Source organism: Zerene cesonia, chromosome 4 (genome assembly GCF_012273895.1).
Source record: "Zerene cesonia ecotype Mississippi chromosome 4, Zerene_cesonia_1.1, whole genome shotgun sequence".
Lineage (NCBI taxonomy): Eukaryota > Metazoa > Arthropoda > Insecta > Lepidoptera > Pieridae > Zerene > Zerene cesonia.
Window position 1 is genome coordinate 5078198 of NC_052105.1, and position 19851 is coordinate 5098048.

At 31.2% G+C, this 19851-nt stretch overlaps 1 protein-coding gene across 1 annotated transcript in view; it reads right to left on the reverse strand.

Annotated features, from left to right (window-relative positions):
- Positions 1-19851, reverse strand: part of LOC119839796 (gonadotropin-releasing hormone II receptor-like) — a 45890-nt gene that overhangs the window by 10945 nt on the left and 15094 nt on the right. Inside the window, exons 3-5 of the mRNA XM_038366237.1 lie at positions 13334-13439; positions 10701-10905; positions 1238-1391 (exon numbers count right to left, since the gene is read on the reverse strand). Of these exons, the coding sequence (XP_038222165.1) occupies positions 1238-1391; positions 10701-10905; positions 13334-13439 (465 nt within the window). The remainder of the gene's footprint in view (positions 1-1237; positions 1392-10700; positions 10906-13333; positions 13440-19851) is intronic.

Consider the following 19851-nt stretch of genomic DNA (forward strand, 5'->3'; position numbering starts at 1 on the left):
GGAGCCGGGACGAGCGTCTATATGTAACCTTTGATATTCCGTTCAATTTTCCTTAAACAATTTGTCCAGAAGAAATGGGTCTACAGCAAGAACGTCGAGTTTTTTAATTGATTTAGGTTTGATGATTTGAATAATTGATTATATGTATAAGGGTATTTATATGCTACAATATTGGAGGATACACATCATCATCAGCCCATATATGATCCCACTGCTGAAACACAGGCATCCTATGAGGGTTCAGGCCATAATCCACCACGCTGGACAAGTGCGGTTTGGTAGACGTCACATGTCGCCGAATTTTTGATTTTCGGACATGCCGGTTTCCTCACAATGTTTTCCTTCACCGTTTCGAGCAGTGGTGATATAATCCACATGCGCAGATAAATTGAAAAATCAATTTATTTCCTGCACGCTCGCCTAGTCTCCAACCCCGACTTATCGATTTTAAAGTCCGAGGTCCTCACCACTGAGCCACCGCTGCTCCTCAAAGGATACACATAATAAATTATAATTGAATTCATTGAATTTGGTCTGATATTGTTTGATAGTAATTATTATAACAATATTGACTTGAAATAGAAACTAATTAACGATGATAATATTAATGAACTATTTATTATACAAATTCCACGAGTTTGTTAGTTGAAATTGTTGGTTTCATTAACTTGTACAAAATATTAGTTTTTTTGTAATTTGTTTTGTTGCTTCATTTTATAGTGTAAAAATATTTAATCTCTATCATTTCGTTTAGTTTCGATTTAATTATAAATAAATATCTACCACAGGACATTAAATAAATATATCTAGAATAAAACCGTTAAATACTATTATTTAATAACTTTTATAGATATAGTACTAACTCCTTAGGCTCATTACGATTTAGTATGTATTTAAAAATCATATAACTATGATCATGATCAATTACTTATGACAACTAGAAGTGAGAGTTGTTTTATAAACAATATAATTCCATTTTTAAAACCATAAAAAAAATCAAATAAGTGTTATCCAACGATCGGAATAATTTTTTAATTGCATTAATAAAAATACGTATATTACTTTTGCTCCTAGTATAGTATGATGCCACAGACTTATCTCAAAAATGAAGCTATCAGCATATTTAACATTCAACATTTGAAAAGATGGCAATAAATCACACAAAGCACTCAAAGCAGTCAAGAAGGAAATTTTTCGCTATTTCAAAGATAAATTGATAGCACTATACTATACCTACCACAATGTCATAGTGGCATAGGGCAGCCAACAACAAGCGAAGACAGTAACGATAGTAACGGTCATCCTGAGGGTCCTTCTTCTCGCCCGCGCCAGTGGCCTCTGATCGGACCTCCGCAGGTGAATCCTCCCATGTTCTGATTGCTGACATTTGCCTGTCAAAATTAGAGAGACTATTAAAAAAAAAATCGTAAAAGTAACTAAGCCACCAGATGTTCCGTGTTCTTAGGGGAGCAAAGACCATATGCAAGGACGAATAACGTGTACCTCATAATTGGTCCATAAGTGTACAGAATAAAAAACATGGACTTATATCAAATATATTTTCTAATAAACAAACTTAACATAAATTAAAGCCTCCCTTACATTCGTTTCAATCACAAACTTTTTCATGAATCTAATTAATCACATATAAAGTATCTTAATAGATTATACAAAATATACTTAATGTATAAGACCCTATCTAAATTGTTACGCGTAAGTTACATGTCGAAGTAAAAAGGGTTCAGTATTTTAATTAAATCTCCAACGAAAGTTTAATGGTATTAAATAATTCGTAATTAAAGTATCTAAGCTGTATTCTTCAATTTATCTTTCGTGTGTAATTCTAAAATTAATTCGTCTTAAACCTTCCATCATCATCAGCCCATATTCGTTCCCACTGCAAGATCACGGGTCTCCAATGACGGTTTGGCAAATGTCACACGTTGCCGATATTTTGAATTCTTACACATGCGGGATTCCTCACTTTTTATTCTTCACCGATTCAACATGTCATGATGGATAATGTGTTGATAAATTTGAAATTCAATTTATTTCTGGCACGTCCGTCTATCTTGTATCACGGAGATTTTTCATGGAAGTCCGAGGCCTCAGCCACTGAGCTATCACTGCTCTATATATTTCACTTCGACTTTTTATTAAATATTTGATATTGATATCAACGGTAATTGATAGAGATATCAACGATCTTCGATCTACGATCGACTAATTGCTTTTGGTTCAGCATTGTCGTTATTATATATATTATTTATATTTGTAGGTTATATCAAAGATATTTAACATATTTGTAAATAGAAAATGTTCATGCATCTTCGTTTTCCTTCAATAACCAAGTAACCAGGAAAGAAAATATAAAGTTTTATAATGTCCAGTGTTTACTATTTGTATTTGATTTTGCAATACAAATAAAAACTCGATTTAAACAAATGTATTTTCAATATTTTCCAATAAAATATATTAAGAATACGAATAATGTATACATTCCGGAAGCATTACCTGTACTACTAATGAAAATAGCTTTTAAACCTGTTTTCCGAATTTCCTTATTATCCCAAAATTTTCCTCGTAATAAAAATTTCATATCTTACAAATTCATATTTTTGAATTGAATTTTAGATTTTCGTACTCTTAAGATATTTCGTACTCTTAAGAATTATTTTACCTATCTAATAAGCTAAATAGTCCGATTATGGATCACAAACATATCCAACGATGAAGGAATCTTTGAGGTTAGTGCGGTCTTTATAGTATTGTAATAGAATTGATCACCTGCTGATCACCCCGCTCCACCCGGGTTATTTTTTCAAATTTTCAGCCTATCCAATAAACCGAAAAACACTCAAATCCAATCAGCCTATTTCGATTTAGAGATGATGTAACTAACACGATTTTTTTCTATCAACGCATTGATTATCACCTATCGTACTATAATCTTTGGATTGTTACTATGTTTTTTCTGTAATAGGGTCTCGAAGGGTATATACAAAATGTGATTTGAATATATAATAGTATGGGGAAATTAATATCTGACAATTTTAAAGAATTTGAAAAATTATTGTATCCTAAGTCTTACGTGTTGATTTCACTGTAGTATACATTTAAATGTTTCCAAAATAAATTATATTTCTCTGTTTTAAAAATTTAATATATACTTGTAACTGTTTTTGGTGAATTGAAAGATATCAGCTTCAGGAAATTCCATAGGGAAGTTCATTGCAAATTTACTCAGCTTTACGATTTATTTACGCGACCAAAATGTCACGTTCGGTTCAGTGATTTTGTTTCATTAACGGCTTGTAATTATTTTAAACAGGATGAAACAGGTTCATAATACTAGTATTCTGAAGGACAATTTAAATTGTAATTATAGTATAAGAGTAAAGTCGACCTTCACTCATCCATCATAAATAGAAAAATTGAACATCATTAGTTTTTAATACCAAGATAATGCCTTCTTGAGACATGTAATAACATGTCTCTCATATATGTGTGTCTTTATTTTAAAACTAGCTTTTGCCCACGCCTTCGCACGCGTCAAATTTGGAGTAGTTTAATAGATGTTCTACATATAAACCTTCCTCTTGAACCACTCTATCTATTAAAAAAATACTCCTTCAAAATCCGTAGCGTAGTTTTAAAGATTTAAGCATACATAGGGACAGAGAAAGCGACCTTTTTTAGTACTATGTATATGAAGTCGATTATTTACTAGTCGCAAAAAAACGTCTGTAGGTATTTCATCATTTGAAAACGGGGAACAAAAAATGCTAATTAAATTTATGTCATGTTCCCCGACTCGTGACAGGCGGCAGGCCTCCCTACTAAATTATTTGTACTTTATAAAATGTAGTATTGTTTGGTAAGTAATTTGGATTACAAAGTTTCGTATCTGTTTAGTGTAAATGAAAATTAAAATATTAAAACCCATCAAAACGCGTTAATCATTGTAAAAGATTCAAGCCTTTAAAATGTTGGCTTCCTGGTGGTGCGAAAAACGGATAAATTAAAGCTCAATCAAATTATAGTTAACTAGCTGCGCCCCGCGGTTTCACCCGCGTAAGTCTGTATCCTGTAGGAATATCGGGATAAAAAGTAGTTATTCCAGTTGTTATTCCAGTTGTCCAGCCATCTACGTACCAAATTTCATTGCAATCGGTCCAGTAGTTTTTGCGTGAAAGAGCAACAAACACACACACATCCTTACAAACTTTCGCTTTTATAATATTAGTAGGATTATACTCTAATAATTCCACATATTGGCAGAAGCTGTAAAAAATATTTAGCTGTTTAACGAAAACATTATAAATATATTACTAACTTCAGTGCGGGGAAGTGATAACGCAGAAAACTTTAATAAACAAGACATTGAAAGGCGATTATCATAATTGATTAATTAACTATCCACGATCCACTTCATCAAGATGATTTTACTGGTCCATCGAAAATAATGGCAAGTCACTAATAATCTACGTCACGGATAGTATTATGTTATCTGTGGTCACGGTGCACACCCAATTTTAAGTATGTTTGGAATCAGAATATCTAAAATTTAGAATATAAAATAATTGTGCTTAATACGATTCCATTGAATAATTAATTAAAATCAGATTCACTGTTATTTCACCTATGTACTAAAACTCTAGTTGATTCAGTATTCATTTTTAAATCTAGAATAGAAACTGACTTTGTACATATTATTATCTAATTCAGAAAATAATGTGACGATAAAAGTCGCGAACATAATACTAGTCTTGTAGCAAATAATTATGTAATATGTTAATTTGTCCTTAATAAATATTCAAATATTCAAACTATGACTGTGATATCAAACCGATTATAACTAAGTCACTAGGGACATAGGTACTATAATTGCAGACCTTTTGATAGTCGCAGGTATGGCTCTTTTTGCTACTCTCTAGCGGTATACCAATACACAAACCTCTATCGTAATTAGGCCGTATTTATTAAAAAATAAATCGTTCATTTTACTTGGTGAATATATTAAAACTTTTTTCTTTCTTTTTCTCCTTCTTTCAATAAATTTTATGTCTATTTTATAATCATTCATCATCCTATACATACGTACAACAAAAATAGTAAGAGAAAAATCGTTCAAACTTAAAGCATAAAAAGTTTCAAAATTTATTAATAATCCAAAGTTTAAGCAAATTATCCACATCTGCCACTGTATAAAAGGCCCAAAACTAGGACGGGGCAATTGATTTTGCGCTATTTATTGTAGATCTACACCTGCTACAGACTGTAAGGCAGGCCTGAAACTGGGACATGGGGCCAATTTGGTCATATTACGCTATCATTTATCCTGGATCATAGATCTATGAGTAAATTTATTGGATGATCTAATATAAAGATATGATTAATTTGTTCGTAGATTTGAATTATCAATTAAAATGAATCAACTATATGATCCAAGATAAATGTAATATCCCCCTGAGTAAAATGAAACACCATTTCATTTTAATTGACATGTAATTGTAATCCAATCATCATGGACCAAACTTCGTCGCTGTATTAAATAATAGTCTGGTGGACTATTATTCTATTCATGTGAATATTCACTATACTATGAGACAATTGAGAGTATTGCTAACAAAGATATAACATGATTTAAATACTTTCCATGGCAATCTACTGGTAATTAAACTAAATTTGATTGTTTTAATGGAACACTTTTGATCATAAATTTCGCAGACTACCAAATTTGTCAAACCATTCTGACATGAAACAATCGAGACACTGTTGAAGCATTTTAAAGTTAGCAGACTTGGGGCTCAGATAGCCTTTAAAAAACTATAGTTATATTGTGTGAAATGTAGTTAGTATAAATAGATGTCCAGTTATGCCTTAAATAAACCATAATATATTGGATACAAAAATAACTTCTTATTAACAGTCCACACTAAAGTTTACAGGACAACATTTAAAAAGTTAACAAGCTTAAAAAGGATCAATTTATCTGTTGGAATTAGATTAATATCATTCATCCATCACTGTTGAACCCTAGTTGGTTTTTATCCCTAAATAATGTAGGGAACATTTATTCTAAGAAGTTTATTATAATAGCCCAACTAAAATGTTATAAATGCGAAATTAGATCTATGTCTATCTCTTCTTCACGTTTAAACCACTAAACTGATTTGGAAGAAGTTGAGTATGAGACAGTTTCAGCCTCAAGAAAGAACATGGGACAATTTTCTTCTAGAACTTCCAAGATAACGAGAACTGTGGGGAAAACCGAGATCTATTACTACCATTTTTTTTTTATTATTACCATCTGTAGTATGAGTATATATTTTTATATAGTATTTATGTAAAATATGTGTATTTTATTTATTTTTTTTTCTAATATTCTGATATATTTTTTAGTTTCTTGCACTAACCCTAAAACCTCTTGCATTTCCTTTCCTACCAGGTTGCCTGGCAAAGATTGCTGTCTAGCAATAAGGCCGCCTTTTGTACAAAATATCATTGTGCCATATTATATATTTGTATAAACTATTCTTTCTGTTTTGTACAATAAAGTATTATAAATAAATAAATAAAAATAAATATGCGGGCGAAGCCGCGAGCGAGAAGCTAGTTGTGTATTTTTTACTCATGATGATTTGAACAGTTTTTATATAAATTAATAAGACAATTTTGTGTTAAACAAATTTCTATGAAAGGAGATAGCTATTGCACCACAATCGAAAATCATTATAACAGTTCTTCACGATGAGCTCAGTTACGATTTGTGTATTTTATTTAATTTAATACAAAGTACAGTACATTAATTGAAAACAAACTAAAAACATCGTTCAGTTAGTTTCAATTCAATTAGGGACAAAAAGCTCTAAATTTTAAAAGCCTATATTCCGTATAATTGGTTTACTTTACAATTATGTTGAAGCGTCGAAATATAAACTAAATGTACAAAAGGTGGCGGTCGTTTTTGGTCGGAGTTACGTCATTTATATTTTGGGATATAGACCGTTTAAAAAATTATATCAGTCCTATTTCAGCGTGACCGTATTTTTTTTTTTTTAACATTTATTAACAATCTTGATCAAATCATGAAAGCTAAAAAATTTTAAGCGGGGTATGTTAATATGAACATTCAAAAATATGAGCTAAATGGATGTGTTATAATGCCTTAAAGTATATGAACCACTATATATCTTTTATTGTGTTTAGTTTTACCCGCGTTTCATTATTGCCTTTTTTTTGCTTACCCACCAGTTGGATGTTTGATTTCCTTTATTGTTAGGATTGCCTGGTAGAGATCGCTACCTAGCGATAAGGCCGCCTTTTGCTAATTATTTTAAGATTTTTGTTCGCCCATGTATTATTTGTTTTTCAATACAATATGCGAATTGCATAGTGTATTGAAAATATCCACAAATTCGATACGTGGACAAAAATCACAAAGATGCCTCTTATGATTTAATTTAATGATTAAAAATCATACATATATATTAGTAATCATTATTGTTGGGAATAATGTTATTTCAGAGATATTAAGTTTACAAACATATATTCATATTATAATCTCATTGAAGCACCATTTATTAAATATCTACTATTATATATTTGTTTATGTCTCATATAGGTTAAAGAAAAAGGCTTGAATAAAACGCAAAAGTCGTCCTACCGGTGGCTATGATTTTTTCTTTATAATTCCATATCTTACACGTGTTGGAAGTGCATTAGACAAATAACGTGTAAGTCCCTACAGAATAACTTCTGACTCGGTTACTTTAGCAGTTCCAATTAGCTAATGAAAGTTGGGATTATCAGCGTTTTTCAATATAATGTGTTATATAAGAGAGCTAAAATCATTGATGTTTACAAATTTAATACTTTTAAACGAAGAAATTAAAGACATTTTATTTTTTTATTTTTAGACATCCGGCGAGACATGTCTTCCCGTGACCACGCTCGCTGTAAAGTGTTCAAAACGTCGGGTTGATAATATAATGAATAAATCGCGTTTAAATCCGTTTAAATGTCTTTAATTTATAAATGTACAATACACGCGTGAAGTCAAACACAAGGAAATACTATCATTTGATGTTTTATACCATGACGGTAGAAAAATAGGCGATTGCCTACCTTGTCCATAAGAAAATCGATCAGTGAAACAGTTATAATCCATCTGCTCCATACCCCAGAAAGGGGCATGGAAGTTTACTATATGTTTTAAATCGATACCTTCTTTATGGATATGAGGATCCTAATGTTATTTCCTTTACAAAGAAACATTGTTACTTTTTGTAGTAAAAACATTTCGGTTGCCTTTTAAAATGTACAAATGAAATCACATAGACTTTTATCACATCAGCAATAAAATACTACTGGAAACCAAACAATTCTGTTAGATTAATGGAAAAGGGCCAACGAATATGATGACAGACAACCGAGGTCAATGGGAGGTCCAATCTTTTGATCCGTTTTTATTCTGATGCAATCAAATAAACATAAAGAAGTTATTCCATTCGGGACACTTTCCTTCAACCTTTATTTATTGAGAACCTTTTACAGTAGCGGTCAAAACATACTTTTAATAATAAAAAGCTGAATAGTTTGTTTGTTTGGCTTTACTACTACTTTAATGAATTCTCACCCTTATTATCGATCTTTATGTCCTATCTATTAAAGACTCACTTTCTAACGTCTGCATCAAGGAAGTCGTTAAAAAAATAATATAAAAAAGTCAACAATTATTTGTCAAACAATCACTTCAATCGGTTAAAACCCAAGGTTATCGATTAACAAAGCAAAAAAAAAATACAGTGGAATTGAGAATTAATTTTTGGGACGTTGCTTGAAATAAATTATTCAGTAGCACGTTGCCTTCCAACACAAAACATTTTCTTAAAATCATATTATGTGAAAAATGCTATTCACGCTTAATAATAAGACTCGAGTGAAATAAAATAGTATTAAATCTAAACGATGGTACTTTACTCGTTTCAACAATACTTGCTGTAAGGCGCTTATGTGATTTGCTAAAGCTGAGTAAGTATTCACTTTAAATAGATTTATTTTCCGCAATATACTCTTTAAATGCATATGTACTAGCTTACATGAAGAACTCTGTTTTTTAGATTGTGTTTTAATTGGTTTGTAATTTTTTTTTTTTTTTTTTATGTCATAGCGGGCAACTGAGCTGGTGGTTCGCCTGATGGTAAGCGATCACCACCGCCCATAAACATTTGCAAAGGTAGGTCCTCTGCGAATGCGCTGCCCGCTTTTTTGGGGTAAGGGAAAAGGAATGGATTAACGACTGGAAAGAAGGAATGGACTGGGACGGGTGAGGAAAAGGAAATAGGCCTCCGGCTCCCCCACTCACCGTACGAAACACAGTGGCATGCCACTATTTCACGCCGGTTTTCTGTGGGGGTGTGGTACTTCCCCGGTGCGAGCTGGCCCAATTCGTGCCGAAGCGTGCTCGACTCCCACAATAAAATGTAATGTAATTATATCTATACTAAAATCACATTATCCTGCTTGAATCGGTGAAGAAAAACATCTTGTGGAAAACTGTTTATCGGAAATTATTATAGTGAGTAGAATCGTCAATTTTCACGCTGTATATTTTTATCGCGGAACATGATAATGCCTATAGCTAAATAAATCATAATGAATTACTGTAAAATGTGTAACTAATTATGAAAATACAATATGATTATATTAAAGAAAAGGAAATACAATATAAAACATTCAAAACGGACTAATTAAACGCAAATAATGTCATGTTCGCATCTATAAAATAATATCATAATTTTTATAATAATGTTCGATAAACAATATAATTCTTGTTATCACAGCTGAACCATATGAAAGGTTAGCATTCAGAACACGTGGACTATATTCACCTTCTCGCTATTGAATATGGATATAGTGGATATAGTGGGTGCAAACATCGTACACATACTGCTCCTACCATTATTTATGTAAGATATTAAATCTGGCCTTCAGTTACAAATTTGTTAACCCAGTTCTATTACGCCTACATATGCGGTTTATACTATATGTATATGTAATGATATATTACATTAGTTTCTGTTATCAATATTCAATGTTTACTATAGACATTTAGAACTAATACGTGATGTAAATATAGTTCCGAATTATTCAGTATTACGATGGTCATTACATGTGTAACAAAAAATAATTCTAATAATAAATAATTGAAAATATATCTTGTGATTGTCTCACTTGATTTAAAATTGAAAATTTTCGAATTCGTAGATATATATACAAATTAAAACTTTATTTCAACTCTCATTCCTTTCATTACATTAATGAAAATCTGTAATTAAAAGAAAAGATTTAGAATTGTATACTTTGTCTGTACGATATACTTCCAAACAATTATGGAGGCGATCGGGTAACCTCGGAAAGCTTCAGTATTATTAAGTGACAGAGGATTTTCTTTTGTAAAATTCCAAATCCAAATTTCCTGTGGCACTAAAAATAACATTATGTAAATCATAGTCATATATAGAGAAATACATACCTACAAACAAAAACAGAGCTTATACTTTTATAATTCTTCGAATATGAAAAATACTCGTAGATTATCTATATATTAAACTACTTACCACACAATAAACATCAAAAAACCCTAAAGCGTTTTAATCTAACACGAAACAAAGTTACCGGCTAAACTTACTCACCGGACATTTCGGTTGAGTTCTTGGATATCTCGCAGAAAATGCACGCGTAGCAGACAGTTATAATCACGAGAGGCAGGAAATACATAGCCAGCAGGCACGTGACGTTGTACGCTAGTTCTTGGTGCTGATTCGAGAAAGCCTCGAAAGATACGCACTGCTCAAACTCCGGTACCGTCGGGTGACGCATCACGCGAAACACGAAGCTCTGAAACAAACAAATAAAAATTTCCATTAAATCTTCACGATTCGATTAATTAGAACACATATTTTTATTTGATAGAAACAGGAGGAGAGGCTATTTAAACTAATCGTAAATTAAATAAAAAATATTGAGAGAGGACAAAATCAGTGCATGAAACGATAAATGTTATGCCACAATTCAAATTTCAATAGTATACACATTGCAATATTGTATGTATAGTACGAATAAAATCTGTATTGTAAGTGTACCTTCGTTTTGTATTCATATTTCTGACATCTATGTTTTTCTTGAAACATAGTTGGTGACAAAATAATTGTTTGAATTATAAAGTGTGGTGGTAATGATAACAACCCAGTGGGAATATTATATTTTGGTAGAATAAAGGTATCTTTGTATACCAAATATACCTACATTGACATGTAGGTATATTCCGAAGTCGTATTATAATAATAATGGAATAATATAGTGTATAAAAGAACGGAATTAACAGAAATCTAACACAGAAAATTGATTATCGGAATGAAGCATTCCTATAATATATTTTCCCACTTCTTTTAAGTAATCAACAAATAAAATAATACGTTACGTATAGAACATTATCGTGAGATATGTTAAAGTCTTTGTTCTAACGCCTAAGTCAACTAAATAGCACTCATAAAATATAATTAATGCAATTTTCAACGTTCATAGATACGAAGTGAACTAAGGACTAAGTCATTCCAATAAATTGATTTCATATTTTCTAATTCACTTAATACTAAAACGAATAAATAAAAAAATTAAAATCATGACATTTTTCACAGACATTAAAGGAATCAAAGACGAAATGACGCCGTGTTTTCTGTTCCACTTCGTTCATTTTCCCTTCGATCTACCTCTAATAGGATCTAATTGCCTGCCTTTGTAAATGCTAAGCTGTAATCTTGATATTACAGGAAATTGCATTTTTATTTTATTTTGCTGACCTAATTGTTTCTGATAGAAGTAGCTTTATACGCAAGGATAAATTCATTTTTTATGCTATAGCCTGCAACCTAGCTGGTGATACGCCTGATGGTAAGCGATCACCACCGAAATGAACATTCGTAGGGAAATGATGAGGGAAGGATTAACGACGAGAATTAACGAATGGACTGGAAAGGGTAAGGAAAAGAAGTCGGACCATATAGGCATTATTCCGTATTATAAGTGCGTATAGGGTGGCAGCTCCACCACGTCATGAAACACCAATTTTACATTTTTTAATTTTAAACAATGAACATTGATAAAATAAATCGTTTAGTTATCTTTGAATATTATTCAAATAAACGCACTTAATCAATAAGATTTTCACATGAGGATAAATTTATTTGTTTTATTATGTATTGATCATTCATCTTCATTTATCCGTTTTTTTAACTTTGTCAAATTTTGCTCAATTAAATTTTATCATATCTCGTCATTTTTTTTTTTGGTTCGCTTAAGAAACGAAGTTCAAATAAAATTTTAGTTCACTGCTTTTGTGCGATTCTGTCCCGGACGGTCACTAATCAAAACTTGCAATTGAATTTGACCTACTTTTCGTTTGATTGTTTCAGGAATTTTTCAAACGCATTTTTGCTTTGAAATGAAATAATCTGGTGTATATAATCTATATGTATCGTCTAAAATCAAGATAACAAGTAAATTTTTGCGATAAATGTTGTAGAACATCTTTACTACTTCGAACCTACTTACACTCGAACACTTTTTGCGTAAAATACTACTTATTAAAATTACGTTTCATATGAATAAAGTTCAACGTTTTATCAAATAATTAAGCACGGTTGCCGCCGGGACGTATAATGAAAGTGAATTTATTTCATAAAAATTTGTTAAATTAATAAAAAAAATATTGTCTAATGAAAATCAGTGCGTTAAAATGCAAGCAAATGTCGTGGACCAAAATTTTTTGTCAGTTTGCAATTTCGCAAGTTTTATTATAATCTAGTGGTGTTTATAATCTTAAATAACATAACATATATAATTTCGTATAAATTTTACTTGTACTTGTACGCCAAGTAACTTAACACAGTCAAAGTTACTTGGCCTCGAAATGCTCAAATTTAAAGGTGCTTCTTTAAGAAGTCAAATTGAATAAATAAATGTTTGAATGTATTACAAACCTCCCGTTCACGCCTGATACCGTGACCGAAGGAAGTAGTAATTCGTTTTATTTTAAATTAAAAACAGAATAAACAAAACACATGAACTATAAAATTCCCGCACGCATAATCCGACATCCACATAATATATACATAAAATGTACAATATTGTGACAGTTTCATGTTACATAGGACGCTTGCAATGCAAAAAAATGAATAAAAAAACACGTTAAAGTTCACGAATCGCGAATAATTAACCAGTTATATACCAATATATAATTTATTTTATTTGAGCGTATTTTACTCACTTGAGGTATACTGCTCAGGAGTGCAACAACCCACGCCACTGACAGCATTGTCTTACTTCTCTTCCTAGCAATGGCCAGGCGTAGTGGATATAAAACAGCAAAAAACCTGTAATCAAAATTTTTTTTTAATATAAAATAAAAATACCGTTTACAACCATATTTGTTAGCGTTGCCATTTCAGCTCAGGGGCTTACTCCCGACAGTACGGAGAACTAATTCAATCGAATTCGATTCCTGTGAACACCATATTGGTAACTCTTTTTGAAAACCTAAGACCGCGCACGCTTGTACTGAGGTTAAAAATTAAATTAATCTCAATCGAAAATATCAATCTATTTCCAGACTAAATTCAGTCTGGATATAAAACTAAAATTGGTTCCAAAGTAATCACGTTCCATGATCTAAGGTCAAGGTCTAATAAAAATAGGATTCGATTAGGAGACAAAATCAAGATTGAATTAAATTCATTAAATTCAGTACGGATATTTAAATAATTTGAATATAATACAGTCTACACAAAGTATACATAGACTAAGAATCGACCAGTCTATTTTATATTTAATTCAATTAGCAACAAAGAGAAAGTAAAAATAAATTAAGAATTTATGTTAATAATTTAATCTTGTGACACGATTCGTCAAAAAATTCTTAAATTTATATCGCTAAGAGACGAAAGATAAATATTTAGAATTACGATGATAAAAACAGATGAATGAGGTATTGAGGATATAATGCTTCTAAATTTGTTTAACGTTCCTTGATCAAAAATATTACATGAAATTTTGTTTCTCTTTAATATTCTACATAAAAAAGTCACCTAAAAAGGTCCCACGGGCTACGCTGGATTTACTAAATTTTAAAATAAGAACAAATTAGATGAATTATATCTATTTTTGCAATTGTAATATATGCCCTATCAAACGCAAAAATAATTATGTTAATTAGTCAAACTCGCGGAGTATTCATTAAAAATATAAAGTCGATTTGAAAGTCTCCTTAATTTCTGTGACATCGGTTGTATAGTTAATTTCCCGATGGCGATATCATTTTAACATGTGTGCTACGCAAGCTACGCAACACGCAATGACAGCCCCCAGATTCAATTTCTAAAGTCTCTACCTATATAGTGTAATTGAACGAAGACACTGTTTGAACATCGTTGTAGTTAATAACAACCACTTTCAAAATTAGGTAGCTTTTACAAAGGCGTTGTACAATACGCGAATCCAAATTAATTGGATTTTTAATAAAGCCTCCAATATCGTACAATAATAAATACTCTATACTGGTCGTGGTATTGTATATACGCGTCTTTGTTGTAAACTACGCCCACGCAAAATTTGTATTTACTGGTGTTTATATAAGACATACAATAAATAACAGATCTTAACACATTTAAGCGTGATTCTCGTATATTTTAGTAGTTCTTACTAGGCGGAGAATTACACAATTCTGCGAATTTCTGGTTAAATTTTGTTTGCAATCGAGATATATACTTGTTCGTTGTAAAGTTAGTTCTTCAGATGCTTTTGAAATTAAAAAGACGAAATAAGAACACTTTGTGAATTATAATTATATTGACAGGTAACTAGTTAATACCTCCTCAATCCCGTCTCCTTTCAAACTGAAACTTGGTCAAAGTCCGTCTATTCGCTTTATTATTACAGAAAACCGTTGACAAACAAAGTAATAATTTCAATATAAAAGATTTCTTAATAGAGTTATCTTATGCCTTCTGATAATATTATAGATATCAACATATATTTGTACTGCTATCAATTTCAAATCATAGCAAAGCAATTTGATCTCTTTAATTTAACTTCATAAATTTGCTTGATTGCTAAAACCGAAATAAATAAGCAACTAAAAGTTACTTTACTCAATGTCGATAATTGATAAACTGGTTCATACCTATTCAATTCACAGCATGTATAATAACAAAACCAAAAATAAATTTTATAAAAAAACTACCCACATTATTATAATGAAAATAATAATAATAATGATAGGGCAATCGGAAGCCGTTTTCTTTTTCTCACCTTTCCCAGTCCTTTCCTTGGTGTCATTCCTTGGTTTCATCAGGTGAATCACCAGCTCAGTTGCCACAACTAAACCAGAACATTGCTAAAAAGAATGCGCAAAATCAGACGGCGTCATTCCATTTTGAATGTCTAGTCACTAACCTTCCAGTGCCTTCTACGGAGCTCTACCGCTTAGCGGTATGTCAAGCACTAAGCATTTAGTAATAAGAACTATGAACCGGCCATCAGTCATTACTTGACACATAAAACAGTACAAAAGCTTACATTTGAAATGGACTAATTTCGTTTTGTAATTAGATTAACGAGCGAGGTTTTTGCGTTTGACGCACACAGCGTAGATATCTCTCAGAGAATCGTAACATGTAATTTTTATTATTCATTATGCCCCACATTATGTTATGGCACCACTTTAACACCAAATCATGGTTAGAATTTTCTTTTTAACTTTTATTCACCATAATTTATCGACAATTTCTTATCACTATGATCATGAAATACTATTAAAATACTTCAAAGTAACTACCATTAATTTCATCGTGATATTTTACCTTAAAACTACGTAATTTTGTTTAAAATTTATCATTTAAAATCAAGAGTAGCGCTGCAATCAAAGTAATGACTTGGTCCCATTAGTAATGAACTTAATTGACGATTTTGTTCAAACGTTAACTACACCAGGGGACTGTTACAGATTTAATTTTAAAAGATAATGGGTATATATGATAATGATTATGTAAGCAGTATCATTGTTAGATATTATTTTATTTTATGATAGCTTTTCGCATGAAATAAAATGTAATAAATGTGAATGAGAAATTTCAATAATGTCTTCGCTTTTATTATTTCACTATCAGAATATAATTATATATATATATTAGATAATAACATTTAGTATCTCTTTGACTAGAAAAATCCTTGGCTCTATTCAAATATGTCTTATTAAAGCTACAGCTAGATTCTTGTCTTATCAAATAGTAGGTAATAATAGGAATTATTTTATAGAGCTACATTTTGATTACAACGATGCAGCATCAATTACTTTATATATTATTTAATATTATTAAGAAATATACATTTAAATAAGTAAGCACTATAAACAGAAAAACCGACGAACGCGCGTAACCTTTTCCTTACCCTTCTCAATGCTTTCCTTATCCCTTATCTACTAAAATTGCCAATCCATTTACAGAGGCCAGCCTCTATTCATTGGCCGTGCTGGTCGCTTACCATAAGGCGACCCATCAGCTTCTTTGGCAACTATCACAAAAAAGTATTGTATGAACCGCAATATAACCCAACCCTATTTAATGATAATATGCTACAGTCTGTGGTGGCTAAGTGGTGAGAACCTCGGACTTCAAAATCGTTAAGTCGAGGTTCGAGACCGGGCGAGCGTGCAGGAAATAAATTTATTTTTCAATTTATCTGCAAATGTAGATAACATCACCACTGCTTAAAACGGTGAAGGAAAACATCGTGAGGAAACCGGCATGTCCAGGAATCAAAAGTTCGACGACATGTGACATCTGCCAACCCGCACTTGGCCAGCGTGGTGGATTATATCCTGAACCCTCATAGGAGGCCTGCGTCCCAGCAGTGGAAACATGTATGGGCTGATGATGATGCTACAGTCACATTTATGTAATGTTAACTAAACTATGTAAATTGATCTAGGAAACCTAGTATTTGCTTAGCTGTAATTGCTTAACAACTTGACAATATGAATGACTGGTATCGTGTAGATTAGAGAGTTACAAGTGGGATAATCGAATTGAAAATCGCTTATAAGTTACTAGAAAATAACTGGTTATAACCATATTATCTTTTATATATAAAATGGTGAATAGAATTTGAGATACAAAAATATCTTTGTATATTTATGTTCATTTTGTTTCACAAGATAGTAAAAAAAAAAAGTCGAATTTAATTTAAAATGAAAATAATATCATCGTTCCAAAACTAAACTCTTAATCACAGCTTTAAAGGAGTTTAGAAAGTGACAAAGACAGTGCACAGGGTCTCAACGTAGCATGCGATCAAAACTTACTGAATTGTGCATGAAGAAAGCTACTTTATTATAATTTTATTATATTATTTATACTGTCATATATATTCTAATATGTAAATAATCGATTTAATCGAATTATAAACTTTAATTTTCCTTATAACATGGCAACTGTAATATCACAAATAATTAATTGAAGAATTAAATTATTTTTAAAATGAAATTTTCAACTATAATTTTATTAGATCGCGTTAATATCCGTTGAAAGTCAAAAGACCGTAAATAGTTTTAGCATAAAAAATTGCTATTTAAAAATAAAAATAATTCATTAGCAAAAGCAATTCATTTAGACAAAGGAATGCTTTATAAAATTGCTTTCCCAGCGTTTTCATAACCTCTCTCAGCCTTATTGTAGACCTGTCACCTTAGCAAGGATTATAAAAACGACGTGCCCGATTTATAACCAAATCCTTTTTAATAAACCCTCCATTGCTTTCATCCCACGCAAAAAGTTCAAAATCTAAAACTTTAGGTTAAAGTTAAATTTTTAAAGATTCTAAACGATATATACCTAGTCTTTTGTGCTCAATTTACTTTGTAAGAGATTCTGAAACGCGATCTTTGTCGTCTTCATAAAATATTATTTATATACTTTCGTATTATGTCTTTCATTTCATTCAAATGTACTTATAAATTGGATTAGGGGCTTAAACATAAGTATCGATAAAATTGCTAGGTATTTTGTTTTCTTCGAAATCCTACTAGTCCTACTTCCTACTAATATTATAAATGCGAAAGTTTTAAAGGATGTGTGTATTTGTTGCTCTTTCACGCAATAACTACTGAACCGATTGCAATGAAATTTGGTACGTAGATAGCTAAGCAAGTGGCATAACTTTTTATCCCGACATTCCTATGGGATACGGATTTACGCGAGTGAAACCGCGGGGCGCAGCTAGTTTTAAAATATTTCAGGGTTAGTATGCCAGGATAACAGTGTAGATCGACTAAACTATTACTTCAAGCCAGCGGTGTGCTACCATGTTTTAACGTTATTAAATTCTGGCTCAACTACCAAGAACTGATAGCTTTATGAAAGTATTTTATTCTCTGATTATCATCCATTATAAATATATAGAGATATTAGAAATAAATTTCTTACAAGTAATTGGAGGAAGATGCAAAACGGAGTACCTTCATTTTTTGAAAATAAGTCGACGCTTATAGGTATAATAGTCCAAGAAAAATAGAGCTTGGATTAAAATTTTGGCATTTTCATAGATTTTATCCCATGATTATTGTAAAATAATGTTTAAAATTTAAGACCAATTTGACCATACGGTTAGTAATTAATGCTATATAATTACTTCGATCTTTTTCAATGTCACAACTACATTGATTTAAACATAACAAATTGCCGCTTCAAACTGAAGTACAAATAATGAGAAATCAGAAAGAATCAATCATATCAAGAAATATAGTCATAAATCAAACGAATTTTAAAAAGTGCTGCTAAAAATATTCTGTAGTTAATGTGAAAAATCAAAGCTTAATCTCAATGTTGTCGTAGTCATCCAGAGACATCCATTTTGACATTTACAGAGTAGGTCCTGATATTCAACAGACAGAAATGCAGAAAACAGATAGACAAGAATTGTAAGTCTAGGTATAAAAAAGTGTTTGTTTTAATATTACAAACAGAGGCTCAAGGCGTTATATTTTGAAAAAAAATTCAGGTGCCTACGTTTAGCATACTTATTATATTGATTGTAAGGCTAGGTGATTAATACATATATAAATATTCGTAAAAGTTAAAAAAAAATCCTTAAAAACACCTATTACACGGTGTAGACATTACTCAACGACGAACATATTAAATGTGACGTCACATATTTACAGGGATGTATACATTGAGGTCAACCGCCGTACATTGTAATGGGACCCTTTACCTAGATGTATGATGTATGTGTAGCATTATGAATATTTTTAGCAAACGAAGTGATATAGTAAATAGATATTTGTGTCTTGGATATTCGCTTAGCCAAGTTCATATTAAATCGTGAAATCTCTCTTTCATGAAATATGATATTTCACGAATATCTCGTAAACGTATGGTTGGTAACTAAAAATTTGATCTAATAGCAATTGCTACATATAATATTTATAAGAATAAACACACACACTCTACTGGATTTAAGTAAAAAAAATATTTGGCTCCGTTTGACGTTAGACTTTGGACGATAAGAATAAATCCCCATCTTATATCCTTATATAAGTCTAACTAAGTCAGATAAACTCTATTCTTCTATGTTTTAGTCACATTCGTTCTAATTTTATCGTGAGAATTCATACAAATCGTGGTTGCACTACGTTAAAACCCAACGGGATTTTCAATTATTCATCTGAAATAAATTTTGAATGTGGGAGTCTAGCACGCTTTGGAAAGAATTGGACCAGCTCGCACCAGAGAG